General features: G+C 43.3%; 1 protein-coding gene across 1 annotated transcript in view; it reads right to left on the bottom strand.

Moving 5' to 3' along the window:
- LOC311120203 (intelectin-like) overlaps nt 1–12,600 on the bottom strand; it is a gene marked incomplete at both ends in the record, with an annotated part of 97,895 nt that extends 85,295 nt beyond the window's left edge. Inside the window, 2 exons of the mRNA XM_084194819.1 lie at nt 9,168–9,424; nt 12,436–12,600. Coding sequence (XP_084050945.1) covers nt 9,168–9,424; nt 12,436–12,600 — 422 coding nt within the window. The remainder of the gene's footprint in view (nt 1–9,167; nt 9,425–12,435) is intronic.
- Nucleotides 12,601–24,428: the final 11,828 nt, after the last annotated feature.

Here is a 24,428-nt window from a genome sequence, read left to right as displayed (position 1 = left end):
AAAGTTATTTTTCTTAGTTATTATATAATATTTATCAATATCTCTCCTGACTGGAAGTAAGAAAATGGGAAGTGAAAAAGAAACAGATAAGAGATTCGTGTTGAAAGGTTTTCCTTTCTGGGCTATTCTTGGTTTATATTTGTTTTTGCAGAATTTGTGGGTAAAATGTTCCAGTGTTGTATGACAAATATCAGTGTTCCCCTGTGGGTACTTGGCCTATCCACAGGGGGTACTTGGTAAGACTCATAGGAACAAAGTTGGAAGTACAGAATCGTCTAGAATGTCATTATATGCTGTACCGTTAAAATTTCCCTTCACTGGAACTAAGGGGCCTAGCCCGAACCATGAAAAACAGCCCCAGACCATTATCCTTCCTCCACCAAACTTTACAGTTAGCACTATGCATTGGGGCGGGTAGTGTCCTCCTGACATCTGCCAAACTCAGATTTGTCCGTCAGACTGCCAGATGGTGAAGCGTGATTCATCTCTCCAGAGAACACGTTTCCACTGCTCCAGAGTCGGCGAGCTTTACATCACTCCAGCCGACACTTGGCATTACCCATGGTGATCTTAGGCTTGTGTACGGCTGCTAGAGTGCAATGAGCCATGTAAAGCCCCCCCCGGCCAAACCCTTCCCTAACCCAGATGAAGCTGGGCCAATTGTGCGCCGCCCTATGGGACTAACGGTCACGGCCGGTTGTGACACAGGCTGGGATCCAACCCGGGTCTGTCGTGACGCCTTAAGCACAGCGATGCAGTGCCTTAGACCGCTACACCACTTGGGAGGCCCAGAAAATGTGTTTTAAAACTGCAATACTTTCTCTACATCCCATGGCAAAATGTGTAGAGTTGCAGAAAATTAACTTCAATACTGCAAAAAAATTATGCTGTGGCTGCGGATACTGAGTTTTCGGCCCCGCCCTACCCCCGCCCTGCCCCCGCCCCTCTGGAAACCCCTTCTTCAAAGCTACAGATCCGCATCACGTTCTGCATATGTGTTATTTTAAGCACACATTTTCTACGCAGCTGCTGCTTACACTCCACATCCCTTCATGTTTCTCTCTTTACTCACCCTCCTCTGAACCTCTTCTGAACCATGATGTAGTCTATGGGCTTGTTCGACATTGTAGCCAACAGTGCAGGCGACGGCTGACTGACTGATCTACAAATCACCTTGCATCACAAATAACTACTCATTATTATTTGTAGATCAGTCAGTCAGCCACAATTTACATTATGGGTTTGATGCTCTCGAACACGGCCTGTGTCTCTGCCTCATTCTTCTGGACAGCTGAAATAAAAACCCTATAGCGATTTGAACAAACATTCAAGGCCATTATGAAGGCTACAACCTTCTCTGTCTGTTGTAACAAATATTGTAGTTGCACAAGCAGGATGCAGTCCCTACATATTGCATTGGAGTAAAAACAGTCTGCGTTTTGTGTGATGACGTAGGCTAATCTTTGTAGTTGCTGCCATATCGTAGCCACCACCCAGATTTGCTGAAAAAGAACACTACCACTTTGACTGTCTGTCTGCCTCCTTTTATTTATTTATTTTTTATTTATTTTTATTTCACCTTTATTTAACCAGGTAAGCCAGTTGAGAACAAGTTCTCATTTACAACTGCGACCTGGCCAAGATAAAGCAAAGCAGTGCGATAAAAACAACAACACAGAGTTACACATGGGGTAAAATAAAACAAAGTCAAAAATACTACAGAAAGTATATATACAGTGTGTGCAAATGTAGCAAGTTATGGAGGTAAGGCAATAAATAGGCTATAGTGCAAAATAATTACAATTAGTATTAACACTGGAATGATAGATGTGCAAGAGATTATGTGCAAATAGAGATACTGGGGTGCAAATGAGCAAAAAAAATAACAATACAGGGATGAGGTAGTTGGGTGGGCTAATTTCAGAATTTAAGGGTGGGTGTTGCTATGGTGACCAATGAGCTAAGATAAGGCAGGGATTTGCCTAGCAGTGATTTATAGATGGCCTGGAGCCAGTGGGTTTGACAACGAACATGTAATGAGGACCAGCCAACAAGAGCGTACAGGTCACAGTGGTGGGTAGTGTATGGGGCTTTGGAGACAAAACGGATGGCACTGTGATAGACTACATCCAATTTGCTGAGTAGAGTGTTGGAGGCTATTTTGTAAATGACATCGCCGAAGTCAAGGATCGGTAGGATAGTCCGTTTTACGAGGGCATGTTTGGCAGCATGAGTGAAGGAGGCTTTGTTGCGAAATAGGAAGCAGATTCTGGATTTAACTTTGGATTGGAGATTCTTAATGTGAGTCTGGAAGGAGAGTTTACAGTCTAACCAGACACCTAGGTATTTGTAGTTGTTCACATACTCTAGGTCAGACCCGTCGAGAGTAGTGATTCTAGTCGGGTGGGCGGGTGCCAGCAGCGTTCGATTGAAGAGCATGCATTTAGTTTTACTAGTGTTTAAGAGCAGTTGGAGGCTACTGAAGGAGTGTTGTATGGCATTGAAGGAGGTTTGTTAACACTGTGTCCAATGAAGGGCCAGATGTATGCAAAATGGTGTCGTCTGCGTAGAGGTGGATCTGAGAGTCTCCAGCAGCAAGAGCGACATAATTGATATACACGGAGAAAAGAGTCGGCCCAAGAATTGAACCCTGTGGCACCCTCATAGAGACTGCCATAGGTCCAGACAACAGGCCCTCCGATTTGACAGATTTAACTTTATCTGAGAAGTAGTTGGTGAACCAGGCGAGGCAGTAATTTGAGAAATCAAGGCTATTTAGTCTGCCAATAAGAATACGGTGGTTGACAGAGTCGAAAGCCTTGGCCAGGTCGATGAAGATGGCTGCACAGTACTGTCTATTATCGATCGCGGTTATAATATCGTTTAGGACCTTGAGCGTGGCTGAAGTGCACCCATGACCAGCTCGGAAACCGGATTGCATAGCGGAGAAGGTACGGTGGGATTCGAAATGGTCGGTGATCTGTTTGTTAACTTGGCTTTCAAAAACTTTCGAAAGGCAGGGCAGGATGGATATAGGTCTGTAACAGTTTGGATCTAGAGTATCACCCCCTTTGAAGAGGTGGATGACCGCGGCAGCTTTCCAATCTCTGGGGATCTCAGACGTTACGAAAGAGAGGTTGAACAGGCTAGTAATAGGGGTTGCGACAATTTCAGCGGCTAGTTTTAGAAAGAAAGGGTCCAGATTGTCTTGCCCAGCTGATTTGTAGGGGTCCAGATTGTGCAGCTCTTTCAGAACATCAGCTGTCTGAATTTGTGTGAAGGAGAAGCGGGGGGGGGGGGGGGGGGGGCATGGGCATGTTGCAGCGGAGGGTGCAGAGCTGGTGGCCGGGGTAGTGGTAGCCAGGTGGAACGCATGGCCAGCCGTAGCAAAATGCTTGTTGAAATTCTCGATTATTGTAGATTTATCGGTGGTGATAGTGTTTCCTAGCCTCAGTGCAGTGGGCAGCTGGGAGGAAGTGCTCTTATTCTCCATGGACTTTACAGTGTCCCAAAACTTTTTGGAGTTAGTGCAACAGGATGCAAATTTCTGTTTGAAAAAGTTAGCCTTTGCTTTCCTAACTGCTTGTGTATATTGGTTCCTAACTTCCCTGAAAAGTTACATATCGCGGAGGCTATTTGATGCTAATGCAGTACGCCACAGGATGTTTTTGTGCTGGTCAAGGGCAGTCAAGTCTGAGGAGAACCAGGGGCTATATCTGTTCTAAGTTCTGTATTTTTTGAATGGGGCATGTTTATTTAAGATTGAGAGGAAATTACTTTTAAAGAACAACCAGGCATCCTCTACTGACGGAATGAGATCTATATCCATCCAGGATACCTGGGCCAGGTCAATTAGGAAGGCCTGCTCGCTAAAGTGTTTTAGGGAGCGTTTGACAGTGATGAGGGGTGGTCGTTTGACCGCAGACCCGTTACGGACGCAGGCAATAAGGCAGTGATCGCAGAGATCCTGGTTGAAGACAGCGGAGGTGTATTTAGAAGGTAAGTTAGTCAGGGTGATATCTATGAGGGTACCTGTCACGCCCTGGCTCTGGGGACTCTTTAATGTTGAGCCAGGGTGTTAGTTCCTATGTTTAGTTGTTCTATGTGTTTATTCTAGATCGTTTAGATCTATGTTGGCCAGGGTGGTTCCCAATCAGAGGCAGCTGTTCCTCGTTGTCTCTGATTGGGACCCATACTTAGGCAGCCTGTTTTGCACAGTTGATGGTGGGATCTTGTTCTGTATAGGTTTGTGTTGGTGAACCTTTAGACTTCACGTATCGTTTTGTTGTTGGTGTAAAGTACTCATTAAAAGATGTACGCCTATCACGCTGCGCCTTGGTGTGCCTCTTACAACGATCGTGACAGTACCCATGTTTACAGATTTAGGGTTGTACCTGGTAGGTTCGTTGATAATTTGTGTGAGATTGAGGGCATCTAGTTTGGATTGTAGGATGGCCAGGGTGTTAAGCATATCCCAATTTAGGTCACCAAGCAGTACGAACTCTGAGGATAAATGGGGGGCAATCAATTCACATATGGTGTCCAGGGCACAGCTGGGGGCTGAGGGGGGTCTGTAGCAAGCGGCAACAGTGAGAGACTTATTTCTGGAAAGGTGGATTTTTAGAAGTAGAAGCTCATACTGTTTGGGCACAGACCTGGATAGTATGATAGAGCTCTGCAGGCTATCTTGCAACTCCACCCCCTTTGGCAGTTCTATCTAGACGGAAAATGTTATAGTTGGGGATGGAAATTTCAGAATTTTTGGTGGCCTTCCTAAGCCAGGATTCAGACACTGCTAGAACATCAGGGTTGGCGGAGTGTGCTAACGCAGTGAATAACTCAAACTTAGGAAGGAGACTTCTGATATTAACATGCAAGTAACCAAGGCTTTTACGGTTACAGAAGTCAACAAATGATAGCGCCTGGGGAGTAGGAGTGATACTGGGGGCTGCAGGGCCTGGGTTAGCCTCTACATCACCAGAGGAACAGAGGAGGAATAGAATAAGGATACGGCTGAAGGCTTTAAGAACTGGTCTTCTAGTGCGTTGGGTACAGAGAATAAAGGGGGCAGATTTCCAGGCGTTGTAGAAATGATTCAGGGCATTATGTACAGACAAGGATATGGAAGGATATGAGTACAGTGGAGGTAAACCTAAGCGTTGGGTAACAATGAAAGAGATAGCATCACTGGAGGCACCGATTGAGTCGGTCTCCACGTATATGGGGGGTGGGACAAAGGAGCTATCTAAGGCAGGTTTAGCTGGGCTGGGGGATCTACAGTGATATAGTACAATAAGAAATAACCGAAACAGCAATAAGCAAACCATATTGACATGGGAGAGAGGCATAAAGCAATCACAGGTGTAATTTGAGAGAGCTAAGACAACAGCTGGTAATGGCGACACAGTTTGGGCTGAGGCTAAACATAAACAGGATGCGGTACCGTAAAAAGGAACAGTCCAGCAGGCATCAGCTGTTTAGCTGAGTTATCATAAGGTCCGGTGAACAGCAATAGGATAGTTCGGAGGTAGTTTGGGGGCTGCTAAAGCACTAGCGAGCAAGAGGCCATGGCTAGCGTGTGCTAGCAGGCCAGGGCTAGCAGATGGAATCTTTGTGGTCGACGTTGTAACGGGAAGCCTGTTGTAACCACATCAGACGATTTCGTCGGCAGACCAGTCGTGTTGGATCGGCGGGGCTCCGTGTCAACACTAGGTGGTCCCGTCCGGTTGACAGAGAGGTAGATAGCCGGGAGATGGGCCTAGCTCAGGATGATTAGCCAGACCACAACGTCCTTTTTGTTGCAGCTAGCTGGTAGCGATGAATCCGGTGTTAAAGGTCCAGTGATTCAGTGATTCCGGCAGAAAAACCGATATGTTCTGGGTCGATAACGCGCTGTGCAGACAGTGCAGACTGGCTGAATAATAGTCCAGGCTAGAGCTGGCTGGTAGGTGGTGCAGGCCACGGACAATGGTGAAAAACCGCTAACGGTAGCTAATAGCAAGTAGCTAGTTAGCTGGCTACTCCCGTCCGGTAGACCGAGAGGTAGATAGCCGGGATATGGGCCTGGCTCTAGACTAGCTCGAGGCTAACTGGTGCTTGCATCGGGGGCAGTGGTGATTAGCCAAACAGCAACATCCATTCGGTTGCGGCTAGCTAGTTGCGATCCGGTGATTAATGTCCAGTGATTAAATTATTCCGGCAGAAAAATCCAATGTTCTGGGTGAAATACCGCTAACTGTGGCTAATAGCAAGTAGCTAGTTAGCTGGCTAGCTAGTTTCAACTGGAGATTCTAGATGAAAGGTAAGTCAATAATAGAATCCGTTCCACATTGAGTGAGGCGGGTTGCAGGAAAGTATATATTGTAGAAGGATGAAAAGTCTGATAGGGAAATATGTACGAAAAATAAATAAAAAACAGGGTATTTACAGGCTATTTACAGACACACGACAAAAACAAGACTGCACTGCTACGCTATCATGTCCTGCTTAGCCAATGTTTACAATGATGATGACAAAATAGGATGTGGTGTCATGTAGGCAAGATGAGCTAGCCTGGTCCCAGACATGTTTGTGCTGTCTATAACCATAGTAGTTAGCTATACAGCGGAAACAAATCTGGGACCAGGCGTAGAGCCAGACATTATAGACTTTACTGAATGATCCCCTTGGGGAAATCTGTCTTGTGTCTGAGTGTCTCCCATCAAAATCAGAAGCAAAGCATTACATTACATGATCACAACACAGAGGTTTAGCTACTTACATTGCAGTCAGGATGGACAACATGGGCTAGGTAACTGATACCTGTGTGTCTTTTTAGCAGCTCCCAGGTTCTTAATCACACCATTGAAGTAGCCAAGTGGGCGGGGCTGGTGTAAATCAATCAGAGGGGATCCTGTCATGAGGTGTCAGGCAACAACAGCACCTTGACGAGTTGTGTGTGTGTTCAATCTCCATTGTTTAGCATAATTACGTCAGCAGGAGGATGATGCTAATGCTAAACTAACAATGATGAGATCATTTGGAGAGCACTCACACACACACACCTGTGTCAAGGTGAGAAGCTGTGGACAGGTGTATTACAGAGGTATTCAATAGGTGTCTGGATAGGGTTACCTTTCCACACATGTTCTGAGAAAAAAAGAGAAGACCTGTAAATGTACCCAGCTAGCTCATAACGTTCTGAGAACCATATGTTTCTTAGAGCTTGGTGACCGCATGGTTATCCTATGGTTATTTTGCTCACAACCTTCCCACAATGTTCTGGGAATGGTGCAGGATACCCAGCGAGCACATAACATTCTGAGAACCATATGTTTCTTAGGTGGGACTTTCAGTACTTCAGCATAATGGTTCTATTTGAAGTCATGTTCTCAGAAGAACATTCTAAGAATGTTATTTAAAAACATATACAGTGCATTTGGAAAGTATTCAGAACCCTTGATTTTTTTCACATTTTGTTACGTTACAGCCTTATTCTAAAATTGATTAAATTGTAATTTTTCCTTATCAATTTACACACAATACCCTATAATGTCACAGCAAAAACAGGATTTGAGAAATTTTAGCAAATTTATATAAATATAAAAATGTAAATATCACATTTATGTAAGTATTCAGACCCTTTACTCAGTACTTTGTTGAAGCACCTTTGGCAGCGATTACAGCCTCGAGTCTTCTTGGGTATGACGCTACAAGCTTGGCACACCTGTATTTGCGGAGTTTCTCCCACTCTTCTCTGCAGATCCTCTCAAGCTCTGTCAGGTTTGATGGGGAGCGTCGCTGCACAGCTGTTTTCAGATCTCTCCAGAGATGTTTGTCGTGGAAATTCTAATCAAAAGTAAGAGAGACTGCAGATTCTTCAAAACAACAACTTTGTATTATAAGATTTGCAAATATGTGGCTGGTTAACAATCCACTCAACAGTGCAGCGTTAAGAGCTCAACAGACAAGAGTTGGGTCTCAACCTTTATAGGAAAATACAACCTCTGTCTACGTGACACTTTAGCAGGTGTGTGAGATCATGGTGGGAACATAGCGTACAAACAAGTGATAACACCAGTTTTGTTACTCCTTTCTGCTGATAGAATTGTCACTGCTGCTCAAGCTAGCCTCTGTTCTCTTCATATCTCCACACAGCTGTGCCCTTGAAAGATACGAAAAGAACAGAATGGACCAAAAACTGTGGTCACTCTAAGAGGCTCTTTGTCTTTGGCCACGTGACCAAGTTACATAAAGACAAGCGAGGAAAAATACTAGCTTCTTCATGACAGAAACAGACAGTGGAAATGTACAGGTTCAAGGCTTATACAGCGCATGTGTATAACAGAGTTTGTAATTTTGCCACCATTTTCCTCCCTTTTGAGAATAATCTCAACCTAATACAAAATTACAGATACGCATGTAAGTAATAATTCATAATGTAAAACAATTATGTCATAATCTAAGCAAAACTTAAACCAAGCAAAATATGAAACATTGTAGGAGAGGGCTTTCTTACACTAGTACATTGTCTTTGTAAATGGCTTCTGTTGTGCCACTGAGTTTTTTACCTTCGCATGGTGCAAAACATTCGTACTGTCACGCCTACTCCCGCTCCCACTCCCTGGCGCTCGAGGGAGCCAGGCTGCCCATTATTACGCAAACCTGTCACCATCATTACGCGCATCAGCGCTTCATTGGACTCACCTGAACTTCATCACTGCTTGGTTACCTCCCCTATTTATGTCTGTTCCACTGTTTGATCCCCTGTCCAGACGCTGTCCGTGTTTTGTTCCTGTCTGTTTTTTCCATTAAATGTTCACTCCCTGTACTTGCTTCCTGTCTCCCAGCGTCTGTCCTCACAGAATGCGGACACCAACATCAGAAGCATCAGGGAGTGTTTTGTTTTTTGTTGAGGTTGGTGACGTCAGGTCCGGGTGCCGCGGCCGAAGGAACCGGGGATGCCTCAGCTGGCTCGTTGGGATTACACGCCTTAGCTGGCTCGAGAGGTTTCCTTGCCTCGGTTGGCTCGGCAGGCTCGCATCCCACGTCACACCTCAGTCGGCTCGGCAGGTTTCCACGCCTCAGCGGGCTTGTCAGGGTCCCATGCCTCAGCCGGCTCGTCAGGTTTCCACGCCTCAGCCGGCTCATCATGTTTCCACGCCTCAGCCGGCTCGTCAGGTTTCCACGCCTCAGCCGGCTCGTCAGGTTTCCACGGCTCAGCCGGCTCGTCAGGCTTCCACACCTCAGCCGGCTCATGAGGCTCCCACGCCTTGGCCAGTCCGTCAGGCTCGACAGGTTCCCGCGCCTCGGCCGGCTCGTGAGGCTCCCATGCCTCGGCCGGCCCGTCATGCTCGACAGGTTCCCGTGCCTCGGCCGACTCGTCTGGCTCCCATGCCTCGGCCAGACCGTCAGGCTCACCCAGGTGGGACGCCGGGTGGCGTCCCTAGAGGGGGGGGGGTACTGTCGCGTCTGCTCCGACTGCCCCTCCCTGGCGCTCGAGGGCGCCAGGCTGCCCATCATTACGCACACCTGTCACCATCGTTACGCGCATCAGCGCTTCATTGAACTCACCTGAAATTCATCACTGCTTGGTTACCTCCCCTATATCTGTCTGTTCCTCTGTTTGATCCCCGTGTCAGCATTGATGTTGTTTCGTTTCCCCTGTCCAGACACTGTCCGTGTTTTGTTCCTGTTTTTTGTTCCTGTTTTTTCCATTAAATGTTCACTCCATGTACTTGCTTCCTGTCTCCCAGCGTCTGTCCTCACACTTACGGGAATCATTTAAACAATTAAACAGTTGTACAGAAGTACACTCTTCATCTGTACAAAGAGGACAATCATCACGTTGATGCATCGATCTTCTTAAACAATGGGCCGGCTATTGTTTGCTGGACTCGTTGGCTCGAGCTGGAGCGGCTGTTATTTAAGTCCCGTGGGACTATGCTGGTGCTGTATACTTCAGTTGCATTGTGGCCACTTCTCCCAGGGCCCATACAACAGCTGCAATGAGAAGACTGACCACAAAAGCAACAAACATGATGCGTAGAGTCCGGTCCTGGTCCTCCCATGGCCACTGGCGTCGCCTATGGCAATTCATCGGCTGGTACATCTTTGTCTGGGTTGAGGGGCACCTGGAATGGACCAGTCCAGCACTGTTGGTGCCAAGTCTTTCTGCGGAGGTCCTTGATGACTACCCAATCTCCTGGTTGAAGTTTGTGGAGCTGTCCTCCCTTTGGTTCAGGCAAAGCTGCTTCAACTCTGGGGAAAATAGACTTCAGAGCATTGTTAAGTGCAGCACAGAGCATAGTAACTTACCATTCCAGCGGTGTACTTGACGGGTATTCGACCTGTTCTTAAGAAAAATGTGTTAAACAGTTCAAACAGTTCCTCATTATGCAATCATTCATTCACAATCATTCTGTTATTGTGTGCGTCCACACATTAATTCATGGGGTGCCCCTCCTTATTTGTTTACTTCTTTAACGGTATCTACATTTCTTAAAAGCAGTCAACTCTTTGATCAATCACTTAACTAACTCCAGGCCTATTGGTTCACTTAAATTCAATTCCAAAGTCAAAATGCATGCTCTAGTGAGAGCAAACTATTCTGCAGCTTGGGCTGACAGATGTGGTGGTAATTTAGCACTCTCTAAGGTAGTGGCAGCCGTAGTTACTGCATAAGCCACTAATGGTTCTTCTTGAGTCCCCCTGGAGTCCACTGTATCTTGTCATTCATCGCCATTTTGTGGTCAGAGAGTGGCTGTACAACCTCAGCATAGTCAGGCAGCTAGGCTCCACAATAGCCTGCCATTCCTGTGAGTGTCAACATATGTTGTTTTGTAACTGGCTGTGGTACAGATATAATTGCAGCCACACGTCCTAGACACAATTTTCTACCATTTGGTGTAATATCATGTCCTAGACACTTAACGGATTGAGACACAAGCAGCTTCTTTTTTTCTTAGAAACTTTGTGGCCATTTTCAGCAAGGAACACTTACAGAGCTCTGGTGTCGACTTCGCATGCTTGTTGGGTTTCAGAACACAGTAACAGGTCGTCGACATACTGTATTAACATACTCCCAGTTGGGGGGTATGAAACCCTCAAAATGTTGCGCCAAAGCGGCAGAAAACACTGTGGTCCGATTCCGTATAATGTAAACGCGAACCAGAACTGTGATTCTGGAACGACGGGAAGGCTAAAGAAAGTATTAGACAAATCAACAACTGAAAACCATTTAGCCGACGCCGGCACGGCAGATAGTACCGTAACAGGGTTTGGTACAACAGGAGCTCTTGCATAAACTGCATCGTTAACTGAACAAAATGCCAATCACCCAAGGCTTTTCGGACAGCAAGAATGGGGGTGTTGCGGGGAGAGTCTGGACAAGGCACAATTGCTCCTCTTTCTACCAATTAAGCATGAACAGGGGTTATACCTTTTCTGCCTCCTGACTCAGAGGATAAAATAAAGCCTGTTCTTTAGACGTCTTAATACAAAGAGCACATAACAAAACTGAGGCCCATTATAATCTGACGGTCGTGAGTATCACTGTATAGTAAGCTTTCTTGGGGTGCAGTTTCTTTCAGCCAATTTTGTTCATAATATACATCTCTCAAAGTGTAAATCTCTCAAAAGTGTAAATCTCTTAAAGTGTAAATCTCTCAAAGTGTAAATCTCTCAAAGTGTAAATCTCTTAAAGTGTAAATCTCTCAAAGTGTAAATCTCTTGTCAATGTAAATCTCTCAAAGTGTAAATCTCTCGTCAATGGTGAGAAATGGCCGGTGCAATGTAAGTCAGTCTGTGGCATAAAACTGCCTGTCTATTTCCAATAACTGTGAACAGTTGGTAAAATGTATTTGATTGGGTCACAATGTGATCCGTCAATGTCCTGTATATCCCATGCATAGTACCAATAACATGTTGAAATCAGATTAGACACTGTCATAAGATGACATGTCTCCTGGGGCTGTATAACAGTGAGGATATTAATTCCCAATTTACAGAGAAGATCTCTTCCTGCCAAATTTACAGGGCAACATGCAGAGGCAATAAATTGATGTGTCCTGCATGTATCATCAATTTTAACCGGCAGGGGCATCGTGAGTAACTCTTTCATAATCACTCCCGAGGCCCCCACAGTGCTAACTGATTCATTTGACATGGGAGGATTGGACATAGTTTTAGAATTTATGACAGACATTGCAGCGCCAGTATCTACTAGAAATTCAATTGACTCACCATTGACGAAGAGACTAATCATATTTAAATGCTGTCCAAGGGTGTCAACTGTCTCAACCTCGTGTCAGTCTGTGTGTGGGTTGTAAAGGGTCGTTTTCGATGGCGGTCCTGTTCTCCAGTTACCTCCCCCTCGTCCTGCCCCACCCGATCCGTTCTTGCAGTCTTTTGCAAAATGTCCACTCTTTCCACAATTATAGTAGGCAAAGTTCCTACCCTGTGGTTGCTGTCGTCTGGCCTGTCCATCAGCAGTGTCTCCCCCGCCTCCTCTCCCTCTGCTTCTTCCTTTTGCTCTCTGTCCATCATTTTGAGGCCCTCCCTGAGCCTGCCGCTGCTGGCCCTGTCCTTGAGAATGCCAGCTGTGCATTCCTCCAATTCCATTTTCTGTTTCGTCTTATCTTCTTGAGACAGTTGCTGCCTCTCAGCGTGTTTACAGTGTTCAATGACTGTCTGTTGCTGGTCTGATGCCACTGTGTTTGCGGAAACAGTTCTCCAATCTATGCCTATAGTCTTCCAGTGACTCTTTAGCCTTCTGTGTGCAACTATGGATGGCTGCCCAATCAGTTATGTGCGGGTAAGGTTATTTTATGCGATCACACAGTGCAGCCAGCTGGGTCTGATAAAGTCTGTCCTCCGTCCAGTGAAATGGGAGTCATTGTAGGTGGTGTGTAGAACAGGCTCCTACTGCTCTGGGGCTACCTCTGAGGGGTCTGTTGGTCCTGCAGTCGTATCAGGTCTGGTCGGGGGTAGAGCTGCAGCGGGGGAGGTGGCTGAGCGGGCTGCTGTTGGACAACCAGGACGGGTGCTGGTGCAGTGGATACAGGTGTCGTGACGTGACTTTAACATGAATCTGAAGACTGTTATTTATTTAATCAACTATGTTTAATTGTTACCCGATTAAATTAATAATGTAACAATTAACTCATTAGGATCTGGGGCACCACGAGAGCAGTTCTTTAAAGAGTTACCACCTCCTGAATTAAACTCTAAAAGGTCTTTACCAATCACATCTATAAACAGTCAACTTATTAATCATAACCTCGTATCATATCATCATTCTGAAAGTCGTAACCTCCTTACATCTGCAAAAACCAGAGCCTTACTTATGATTCAATACTACACAAATTGGTTTAATGATTTATTTACTAGCTAATTAAATGGGAACACAGGATAAACATACATGCTCTGCACCGGTTATTGACTGGAGAAAACAGGTCCCTAGTGGCATGACAACAACATGGCTGATTTTTAAACAGAAGAGATGGAGAGGAAGAAAGAGAGGGACAGAGACACTTATCCCTGAGTGCTAAGAGCCCTGACATCTCTTACCAAAAAATGCTTTCATCATGTTTCATATTACATGCACAACTCATCGTATGGAAACTTTGCATATATAGGGTGTTTACATTCCAAGTTACAGTATTTCCTTTATAAAATGTTTTATGACATCACAAAATAACAACCAAATTGACATGAATGTTCTATAGATCACCTCTGACCATTCCCCATGTTCTATGTTAGAAATATTGTTCCAGTATTCGCTTTAGAACGTGTTAGAGTTTCGGCGGGAATAGTCTGTGGAGACAAAGGCACATTCCTCTGGTGAACATTGGAGAGGGGGACCTGAATCTTCTATCCTTGATTTACAACAGGGCGTGAGGTGTCAACCCCCCACCAGTTCCCTCCACCCCCCCTCTGCGGGTGAGAGGGGGTCTGGTTGAAGTTATTCATTGCAAACCTGATCTGACCTATTTGGATTCTCACAGGACAGTCATGACACAGAGGTATAATAGGGAGGTGGAAAGTCATTATTTCTCCTTCTTTTCTTATTATTCACCATTATACAGTGATGGAAAAAAGTATTTGATCCCCTGCTGATTTTGTACGTTTGCCCACTGACAAAGACATGATCAGTCTATAATTTTAATGGTAGGTTTATTTGAACAGTGAGAGACAGAATAACAACAACAAAAATCCAGAAAAACATGTAGTATCTAAACAGTTTATGATTTTGCTGACGTTTGCAAATGGTGTGTTAGAGGAATTTGGCTCTGCTTGCGGAAACATCTGGAAAACATTACTATAGGGGCCCCCTAAGACAGAGGAGATTCGGACGTGTAAAGGCCAGGGATTGGTCTATAAAAAACCACCCATATTATGTTACATATTATAAATACCATGGTTGGAACAAAGGACGGAGAGAATAACATATTAGAGATTGGGTCAGTTGTTCTCCAGATGTCTGCAGGAGTCTGTAAATTGATACTGTAATCTTTGATGTAATAAACCATTATAATCAAGGACAGTGTCAGCGAATTTCTTGTCATCACAGCATATCAGCATCGTTGTCTCGACACCACAGAATGGCGACGAGGACCTTTAGGACATGTTGCGTCTCTCCAGTGTTCCATTCATGAGCTACGAAGTGACTCCCACTCAAGACACCGGCAGATAATGTGAGATTTCTCACAATTTTGGGCGCTGGTCGATTCGTGTGCTGTGTGTGTGCGTTGAGGAGATGTACCGTTTAAAAACTTGCGTGTGCACCTTGCTCTTATTTGCTGTGTGATGAGAATCCGTTCTACATTTCTAAATTTGTTTGCGTTGGGAACAACGCAAATAGGAAGGAGTGTCTATAGGAATTGTTAACACTGGGCACACGGATATTTGGCTTGAATAAAATTAAAAGGAGTGTCCAGGAATAGCATGAAGGAATAAGGCCAGGAAATAAGGAAAAAGTATACGACTAGGACGTCGCTGATTTAAGGAAGCCCTCAAAAGAGGCGATCATGAGGATGGGCCGTAAATCCTAGGAAAGTCACTAGAGTGAACTTTCGGGTCAGTTCTGGGAACTGGAGTTGTGGAAGATACATTCATTTGCATGTTACCCCTCAACATATATTTGACGAGGTATGTGTTCGAAGTAACCTCTCATTGAATATCTGCAACTCGAGGAAGCAGAAATGTAGGCAGGAACAATGAGAAATAAGGAGCGACGGTAGCATGCTTTAGAGGACCGTATGAATGGATGCATTCTTTTCATGTGTGCGTGTTAGGAAAGAGAGTGTGTGTGTGCGAAAAATAAATAAAATAAAGACATCTCTGTTGTGTTTCAGCTGTGTGTCGACTCATGTTATGATAAGATTTATGTTAGAGATATATACATATATATGTTTTGGTTGAGAACAGGGGTTTTAGTTTTTTGTAAGGAAATATGTTAGTTAAGGTTAAAATCTTATGAGTCTCTATAAAAGAGAATGTTTAATAATTGTTTAAAAAAACCATGAGCCCCCTGGGAGGACATTAAGGTTAAAACCTTGTATGAGTCTCTATAAAAGAGAATGTTTAATAATTGTTAAAAGACTATGAGCCCCCAGGGAGGATTTTATGATTGTATAGAGATGTTTTGTAATGGATAAGAAAATAACTATAAATCTGCAGATTAGGATAAGTGAAGTTAAGAAACTTCGAAGTAGGATTTGTGTTCTATGTTCTGTGTTGGTTTGTGAGTTTTGTTAAGTGTTACTGTTTGTCTGTGTTGGAAATAACGGAGGGACATCTGGTCTGTCTGCTTTCTGTTGTTTAGCTTGGAGAGAGCTGCTTGGGAGAGCTCCTCTCACTCTGAAATCGCACTGGTGAATGAACTGCGCATGCGTGGGATTTTATGAGTTTAGAGTTACGTAGAGCAAATATGCCACTCTCCTGCCTGCACTGAGCTGCTGTGACACGCAGAATTAGTGCTACAGACAGAGAAGAAAGGGGGAGACTTTGAATACGCACAAATAACGTATTCTGTTTGATAAGTGGCTGTTGCTTAACTATGAAACTATTTGATTGAGATCTATTGAATTTATAAATGAGAGATATGTTGATGGATTAAAAATAAAAAATAATAAAATAAATAAATAAAATAAAATGTTATTGCGCTATTTATAATATTCCTGAGTTAAGCTGTTTGCTTATTTCTTAGCGCGAATGTGAACATAGGTATGCATAAAATACTAAATTGTTGTTTGTTTCCTTTGTTCTCCTGTCATGTGAGAGACTAGAAGGAGGAGACAGAGAAAGAGAGGAGGTGCTGACCAGTGCGTCACGCGACAGTGTGTGCTGCTCCGGATCCAGTCCAATCAAGGCCAGTACTGCTCTGTTCACAAACTTACTTTCCCATACAGGATATTGTATGTGCCTAGCATATTTCATGTTGTGACAATTTGACAGGGACTTGGCAACAGACTGATCAATTGATGTAATTAAGAATTGCACATTGGAGTTTTTTGTGCATGGGTTGGTTTGATTAGAGTTGTGTTGGAAATCCTGCACTGACATTATTCTGTAAAATTAAGGTAATTGGGTGATTATTAAGCAATTGGTTTGTGAGTGCTGTAGTGTTGCTGGATTACAGGTCTTTCTTTTTTGGATTGCTCTGAAGTTGACTACTTTCCTTTACTTTTCCTGATCGGATATGGTAAGATTGCCACTAATCAATAATTTGGTAAAATAAAATAAAATAAAATAAAATAAAAATTAATAAACATGCCCCATTCAAAAAATACAGAACTAAGAACCGATATAGCCCCTGGTTCTCCTCAGACTTGACTGCCCTTGACCAGCACAAAAACATCCTGTGGGGTACTGCATTAGCATCAAATAGCCCCCGCGATATGCAACTTTTCAGGGAAGTTAGGAACCAATATACACAAGCAGTCAGGAAAGCAAAGGCAAACTTTTTCAAACAGAAATTTGCATCCTGTAGCACTAACTCCAAAAAGTTTTGGGACACTGTAAAGTCCATGGAGAATAAGAGCACTTCCTCCCAGTTGCCCACTGCACTGAGGCTAGGAAACACTATCACCACCGATAAATCTACAATAATCGAGAATTTCAACAAGCATTTTGCTACAGCTGGCCATGCTTTCCATCTGGCTACCACTACCCCGGCCACCAACTCTGCACCCTCCGCTGAAACTTGCCCATGCCCCCCCCCCCGCTTCTCCTTCACACAAATTCAGACAGCAGACGTTTTGAAAGAGCTGCAAAATCTGGACCCCTACAAATCAGCTGGGCTAGACAATCTGGACCCTTTCTTTCTAAAAATAGCCGGCGAAATTGTCGCAACCCCTATTACTAGTCTGTTCAACCTCTCTTTCATAACGTCTGAGATCCCCAGAGATTGGAAAGCTGCCGCGGTCATCCCCCTCTTCAAAGGGGGTGACACTCTAGATCCAAACTGCTATAGACCTATATCCATCCTGCCCTGCCTTTCGAAAGTATTTGAAAGCCAAGTTAACAAACAGATCACCGACCATTTCGAATACCACCGTACCTTCTCCGCTATGCAATCCGGTTTCCGAGCTGGTCATGGGTGCACTTCAGCCACGCTCAAGGTCCTAAACGATATTATAACCGCGATTGATAATAGACAGTACTGTGCAGCCGTCTTCATCGACCTGGCCAAGGCTTTCGACTCTGTCAACCACCGCATTCTGATTGACAGACTAAATAGCCTTGGTTTCTCAAATGACTGCCTAGCCTGGTTCACCAACTACTTCTCAGATAGAGTTCAGTGTGTCAAATCGGAGGGCCTGTTGTCTGGACCTATGGCAGTCTCTATGGGGGTGCCACAGGGTTCAATTCTTGGGCCGACACTTTTCTCCATGTATATCAATGATGTCGCTCTTGCTGCTGGTGACTCTCAGATCCACCTTTACGCAGACAACACCATTTTGTATACATCTGGCCCTTCATTGGACACTGTGTTAACAAACCTCCAAACGAGCTTCAATGCCATACAACACTCCTTCAGTAGCCTCCAACTGCTCTTAAACACAAGTAAAACTAAATGCATGCTTTTCAATCGAACGCTGCTGGCACCCGCCCACCCGACTAGAATCACCACTCTTGACGGGTCTGACCTAGAGTATGTGGACAACTACAAATACCTAGGTGTCTGGTTCGACTGTAAACTCTCCTTCCAGACTCACATAAAGAATCTCCAATCCAAAGTTAAATCTAGAATCGGCTTCCTATTTCGCAACAAAGCCTCCTTCACTCATGCTGCCAAACATGCCCTCGTAAAACTGACTATCCTACCGATCCTTGACTTCGGCGATGTCATTTACAAAATAGCCTCCAACACTGTACTCAGCAAATTGGATGTAGTCTATCACAGTGCCATCCGTTTTGTCTCCAAAGCCCCATACGCTACACACCACTGTGACCTGTACGCTCTTGTTGGCTGGTCCTCACTACATGTTCGTCGTCAAACCCACTGGCTCCAGGCCATCTATAAATCACTGCTAGGCAAATCCCCGCCTTGTCTTAGCTCATTGGTCACCATAGCAGCACCCACCCGTAGTCTGCGCTCCAGCAGGTATATCTCACTGGTCATTCCCAAAGCCAACACCTCCTTTGGCCGCCATTCCTTCCAGTTCTCTGCTGCCAATGACTGGAACGAATTGCAAAAATCTCTGAAGCTGGAGACTCTTATCTCCCTCACTAACTTTAAGCATCAGTTGTCAGAGCACCTTACCGATCACTGCACCTGGTTAAATAAAGGTGAAAAAATAAATAATAATAATAATAATAATAATTAAATAATTAAATAATTAATTAATTAATTAATTAATTAATTAATAAAAATAAATAAATATATTGATACATTATTTAATTAATTGATTAATTAATTAATAAATACAAAAAGGGTGGAAAAAAGGAGGGAAACATAAGCTACATAGTCTAAAGTATTTTTTGGTTTACAAATTAATTGGTTTAAAATAATAATAATAATAAAATAATTCACAATAAAGGAATATAAAAGAGTTGTTACAATGGGGATTAAGGACATCAAAACTATGAAAGTAATTACTCCTGTTGATGTAGTACAAAATAGTAATCCTCTAGTTAATGGTATTGCAAGGTTATCTGGAAAATGGAATAAACGTTGGCCTGACATTGAACAACCATGGCCAGTGGAAGGGACTCTTAACCCAGACGTCATCAAGATAATGAAAGTGCTTGTGGCAACATATAAGGCAGATCAAAAGAAGGGGAAAAAAGGGGAACAACGTAAAGAAAAGAGACAAAGAGAGCTGGGTGTTCTTAAGCTGTTTGAAAATGAAGGACAAAAACTGATAAAAGATACAAAAGATAAAAGAGACAGAGGTATAGAGAAAATGGCAAAAGAGGTGAAGGTGACAGAAAAACTAATGGCAGAAGTCAATACACCTTTCTCACATACGGATTCAGCAAAAAGACCCCCACCTTACGAGGAAGAAGTAGAGTTTAAGGACATCTATCCTCAGCTTCCAGTGATCATTCAGGAGGGTGATTATTGCATCAGAGATGAAGACGAACGAATAATAATAATAATATGCCATTTAGCAGACACTTTTATCCAAAGCGACTTACAGTCATGCGTGCATACATTTTTGTGTATGGGGTGGTCCCGGGGATCGAACCCACTACCTTGGCGTTACAAGCGCCGTGCTCTACCAGCTGAGCTACAGAGGACCACCATAGAGAGAGGACAAGCAGAAACGACCATAAAGATGAATCCAAACTCCAAAAGTAAGAAGAAAACGAGATGTCTGGAAACTAAGGGTGGAGTGAGGTTCAGGAGGATGGAACTTGAAGATGATGATGATGATCAGAGTGATTAAGAAGAGATCATGGGTGGATATGACCCTGTGATCAGACGGAGGTTGGCCAGAGCGGAAAGAAGGGGTGATGGAAGTTGGAAGGAGAAGAATACAAGTTCTGATGAAAGTGAAGATGAAGTGGTCCTCTGTAGCTCAGCTGGTAGAGCACAGTGCTTGTAACGCCAAGGTAGTGGGTTCGATCCCCGGGACCACCCATACACAAAAAAAATGTATGCACGCATGACTGTAAGTCGCTTTGGATAAAAGCGTCTGCTAAATGGCATATTATTATTATTAAGACAGCGATAAAGATTTGGGGATTAAAGGTGCTTCATATTCAAGAGGATTTTATCCTACAATGACTAGCACAGAAGAAATAGAAAAATATATAGACCGATGCATATCATGCTTGGATAAGGCCAATAATTTAGAAGAAGTAAGAGAACTGGAAGCACAACTCAAGAAGCGGAAGATACAGAAGAAAAAACTGCTGAAAAAAGGATCCCAAGAATTGGAGAAGAGGTATACATTGAGGACAAGACAAGGGAGCACAAGTAAGAAGATGATGCCAATGATAATTCGAGGACAGAACCTGGAGTATAAGCCTTTGCAGAATACCGATATGTCATATCCTTGGATTTCAAAATTGGAAGAAATTACGGTGGGAACACAGTCTGCCATAGGAGACATTAAGAGACTTTTGGCTAATCTCCTTGGGATTCCAGGAATGGAAGACATTTTTCAGAGAGCTGGACTTCATCGATATGTGGGGACTGCGGTGAATGATCCTGAATTGTTGGCTGCAAGTAGAAATCGGCTGTGGAGAGCACTGAAAGATACGTTTCCAATAAATGTGCATCCTGACAACATTCTGATTGACCCACTAGGACAACAAGAAAATCCGAGAGCCTATGTGTCAAGAGTTCATCAAGTGTGGAGAAATATTACCGGAAATGATCCAGATGTGAGTCAAATTGAGCAGTCAATTTTGAGAGCTAAACTGCAGATGGGACTGCCCTCACCAGTAAGGAGCAAACTGGCAGAGGTGGTTGGACTTGGAAGCATGACAAAAGGTGTCTATACAGATCATATAGCCCATCAAGTGGATCTGTACCGGAAAAATGAACACAACCAGAAAGAACAGGACCAAGAAACTCTCAGAAAACTCAATCAAATACAACTGGTGGAGAATAAGAAGGAGAAGAAACAAGCTTTGGTTATGCAGAATCAGTGTGCACCAAATCAACAATCACTGCCACAGCTTCAACCGAACCAGTTCCAACCGCAATTGTACCAGCCACCAATAGCGGTACCAGTTGTTTCATATCCACAGCCAGTTTCTGGACAGACACAGAATTGGAGAGGAAGAGGAGGAAGATTTAAGCCATACTTCCAGCAATCTTCAGAAGTGTGTTATAATTGTGGACAGGTTGGTCACTTTGCCCGTGAGTGTAATGGGCCAGGAGGAAACAACAGAGGGAATTTCAGAGGAAGATACAGGGGCCAGTCAAGATCATCTGGAGGACCTGTGAACCCTTATAGGGGCCCGGAGCAAGGATTCTAGGGGTGCCCAGAAGATCCGAAAGGGGGGTGTCAGCTGGTAGCATCAGGACCTGAAAAAGATCCAACAATTGAGGTGAAAGTAAACAACCGACCATTGGAAGTGATGGCAGATGGCGGAGCTGCTTTTACCTGTGTTCGGCCTGAAGATGCTACACATCTTCCTATGTCCAATCAACTAATTAGGACAATCGGATTTGAGGGAGTGAAACAGCTGATTCCTCCTACAGAACCAATTGAGCTCTGCTATGAAAATCAGAAAATTACAATACCCATACTGGTATCAGAACATACACCTATTGCATTGTTGGGAAGAGATGCATTGTGTAAATTGAACTGTACAATAAAATGTACACCAGACGGCTGTCTGGTAGAAGTGCCAAAGGAAAAGGTTTACCAATTGTTGATGACGACAGAGATGGATTCTTCTTCAGTATTCTGGATTGGAAATCTCAGTGAAGATTTTTTGAAGCAGGCTAAGATATGGGAGAAATTCATTGTGGCAAACATGCCAGATGCGAGGCTTCCGGAATATCCATTTCATTGTACGCTCAAGTATTTCAAGAATGCTGCCCAATTGAACTCAGAGGAATGGTTGAGTCATCAACCAAAGAAAGTTCAACTCAGCTCATGTTGCATAATTTTAGGACCACAAGGAGCAGCTATGAAGATAAACACAGACGATTATCTGGATAAAGAATTCATGAGTGTGCCACATGTGACCTTGTTGGTTTCTGAAGACTATGAGCAGAAGCATATAGGAGAAATGATGACAGAAGCAGAGAAAGCTGTTTTCGTACCGATGAAAGAGAATTTGGCGATTTCTCAAAATCATGATTTCGGCTCAAGGACAAGGAGAGCCACAAGCTGTACGGATGACACATGAATCTATTTGCAGTGCGAAGATGGATTCAGACCCTATGAAAGAGGAGATGTTGCAACAAGTTCCAGAATGTTTGTGGTCTCAACACAGTACCGATATTGGACTTGTGAAATCAGCCCAACCGGTGAAAGTTGAACTTCGACCAGGAGCCAGACCTCCTTGGAAGAATCAGTATCCATTGAAAGATGAAGCAATCCAAGGGATCTAACCACAAATTGAAGGACTTTCAAAAGCAGGTGTTTTGAAGACAATAAAAAATCCTCAGAGTAACATGCCTTTGTTGTCTTTGGAGAAACCATGAGGGGTTGATAGTAGCGCCTCTAGACCTATTAGGTCTGATGATTCAGGTAGCACATGGGTTAGCTAATGTTGCAAAGGGGGAGGTTAGGAGAAAGATCACAAAGGAGTATTGTTTTGGGAACCATATTTGCTTGAACAGGTTGACTATGTCATAGGCAGGTGCACAATCTGTCTGAAAAATAATGTTTACAGGGGTGTGACTGTTATTCTTGGTTACATTCCTACACCAAGAGGTGCATAAGATGTCCAACTAAGCTAAAATATGCTCAGTCGGTTGCAAAGTTCTTGTGTAAAGAAGTCATAAGCAGGTGGGGATTTCCCGATCGAAATATCCTCAGATAATGGGAAAGAGTTTTGTGGATAAATCAGTGAAATTGATTTTTTGTTTTAAAGAAATTTTGGAAAAATTGGGAAAAAAGTCAGACTAAAATGTTATGAAAACTAGGGTTGAAGTAACTCTAGGAAATTTTGAATATCTGATTGAGAGATAATTTTTCACGTCTTTACATATTATTGTGATATTTAGTATTTTCTTATGAATCAAAGGGGGAAATGGAATGTGATTCATTTTATATATCATTTTATATATAATTTTTATATTATTGTTGATATTGATGTTTTAATTTGCATGTGTTGTTTTGCAAAAGATACTGGTTGGTGTTTTCTTTTCTTCCAGAAGCATATGGGGGAATGTGTAGAGGGGATTCAAATACTCAAACATGGACAATATGAATGTACTGGAGGAAGTGGAACAAGGAAGGTGTGTAAATGTTCAGATTCCATCATCCGCGTTGCATTGAAAGTTGACACTGCTGAGGAGATGCAGTGTAGTGGACTACATTCCAGTGTCTGCAATTATATATATATATATATATATATATATATATATATATATATATATATATATATATATATATATATAGACATATTTGCATGTGTAATACATAATTTGTGTCATATTCTTTCTGTATAAATTTATGAAGAATGATGTTTTCTGTTGTTGGGTACATGTGGGGACCTCAGATGTTTTTGTTTTTTTCGTTAATGCTTAGGGATATTGGGTCTAGGCAGGGACAGAGAGAATCCACAGGAGGGTCCGATGGGTCGACCAGCCTGAATGTGAACAAGTTTGATTGTACTTTGTTTTCTGAGGTGTTCATGTGTATTCAATTGCATCATAGTTTAAAATGCATTGATAAAGATTTATAAATTGATCTGGAGTACTTAGGTGGTCGCCTGGGGCAGAGGGGCCGTGAGAGAATTGTACTGTCTTGATTGATTGATGGATATTTGGAAAGAAAGCTGCCAGACAGGTTTTTCGCTCTTACACTCCATAACGATTTGTTTACACTTCATAAAAATGTGTTCACGCTACATACATTTTGTTTTATTGTTAAAGTTACACAAGATTTGTCATAATCCTATTCTTTTTGTTTTCGAGACTTAATTAGTCTCGAAGGGGGGAAATATGTAGTATCTAAACAGTTTATGATTTTGCTGACGTTTGCAAATGGTGTGTTAGAGGAATTTGGCTCTGCTTGCGGAAACATCTGGAAAACATTACTATAGGGGCCCCCTAAGACAGAGGAGATTCGGACGTGTAAAGGCCAGGGATTGGTCTATAAAAAACCACCCATATTATGTTACATATTATAAATACCATGGTTGGAACAAAGGATGGAGAGAATAACATATTAGAGATTGGGTCAGTTGTTCTCCAGATGTTTGCAGGAGTCTGTAAATTGATACTGTAATCTTTGATGTAATAAACCATTATAATCAAGGACAGTGTCAGCGGATTTCTTGTCATCACAGCATATCAGCATCGT

Source organism: Coregonus lavaretus (genome assembly GCF_964263955.1).
Source record: "Coregonus lavaretus genome assembly, contig: HAP1_SCAFFOLD_1234, whole genome shotgun sequence".
Classification (NCBI taxonomy): Eukaryota; Metazoa; Chordata; class Actinopteri; order Salmoniformes; family Salmonidae; genus Coregonus; species Coregonus lavaretus.
The sequence above is the reverse complement of the archived record's forward strand: the minus strand, read 5'-3'. Positions and strand labels throughout refer to the sequence as shown.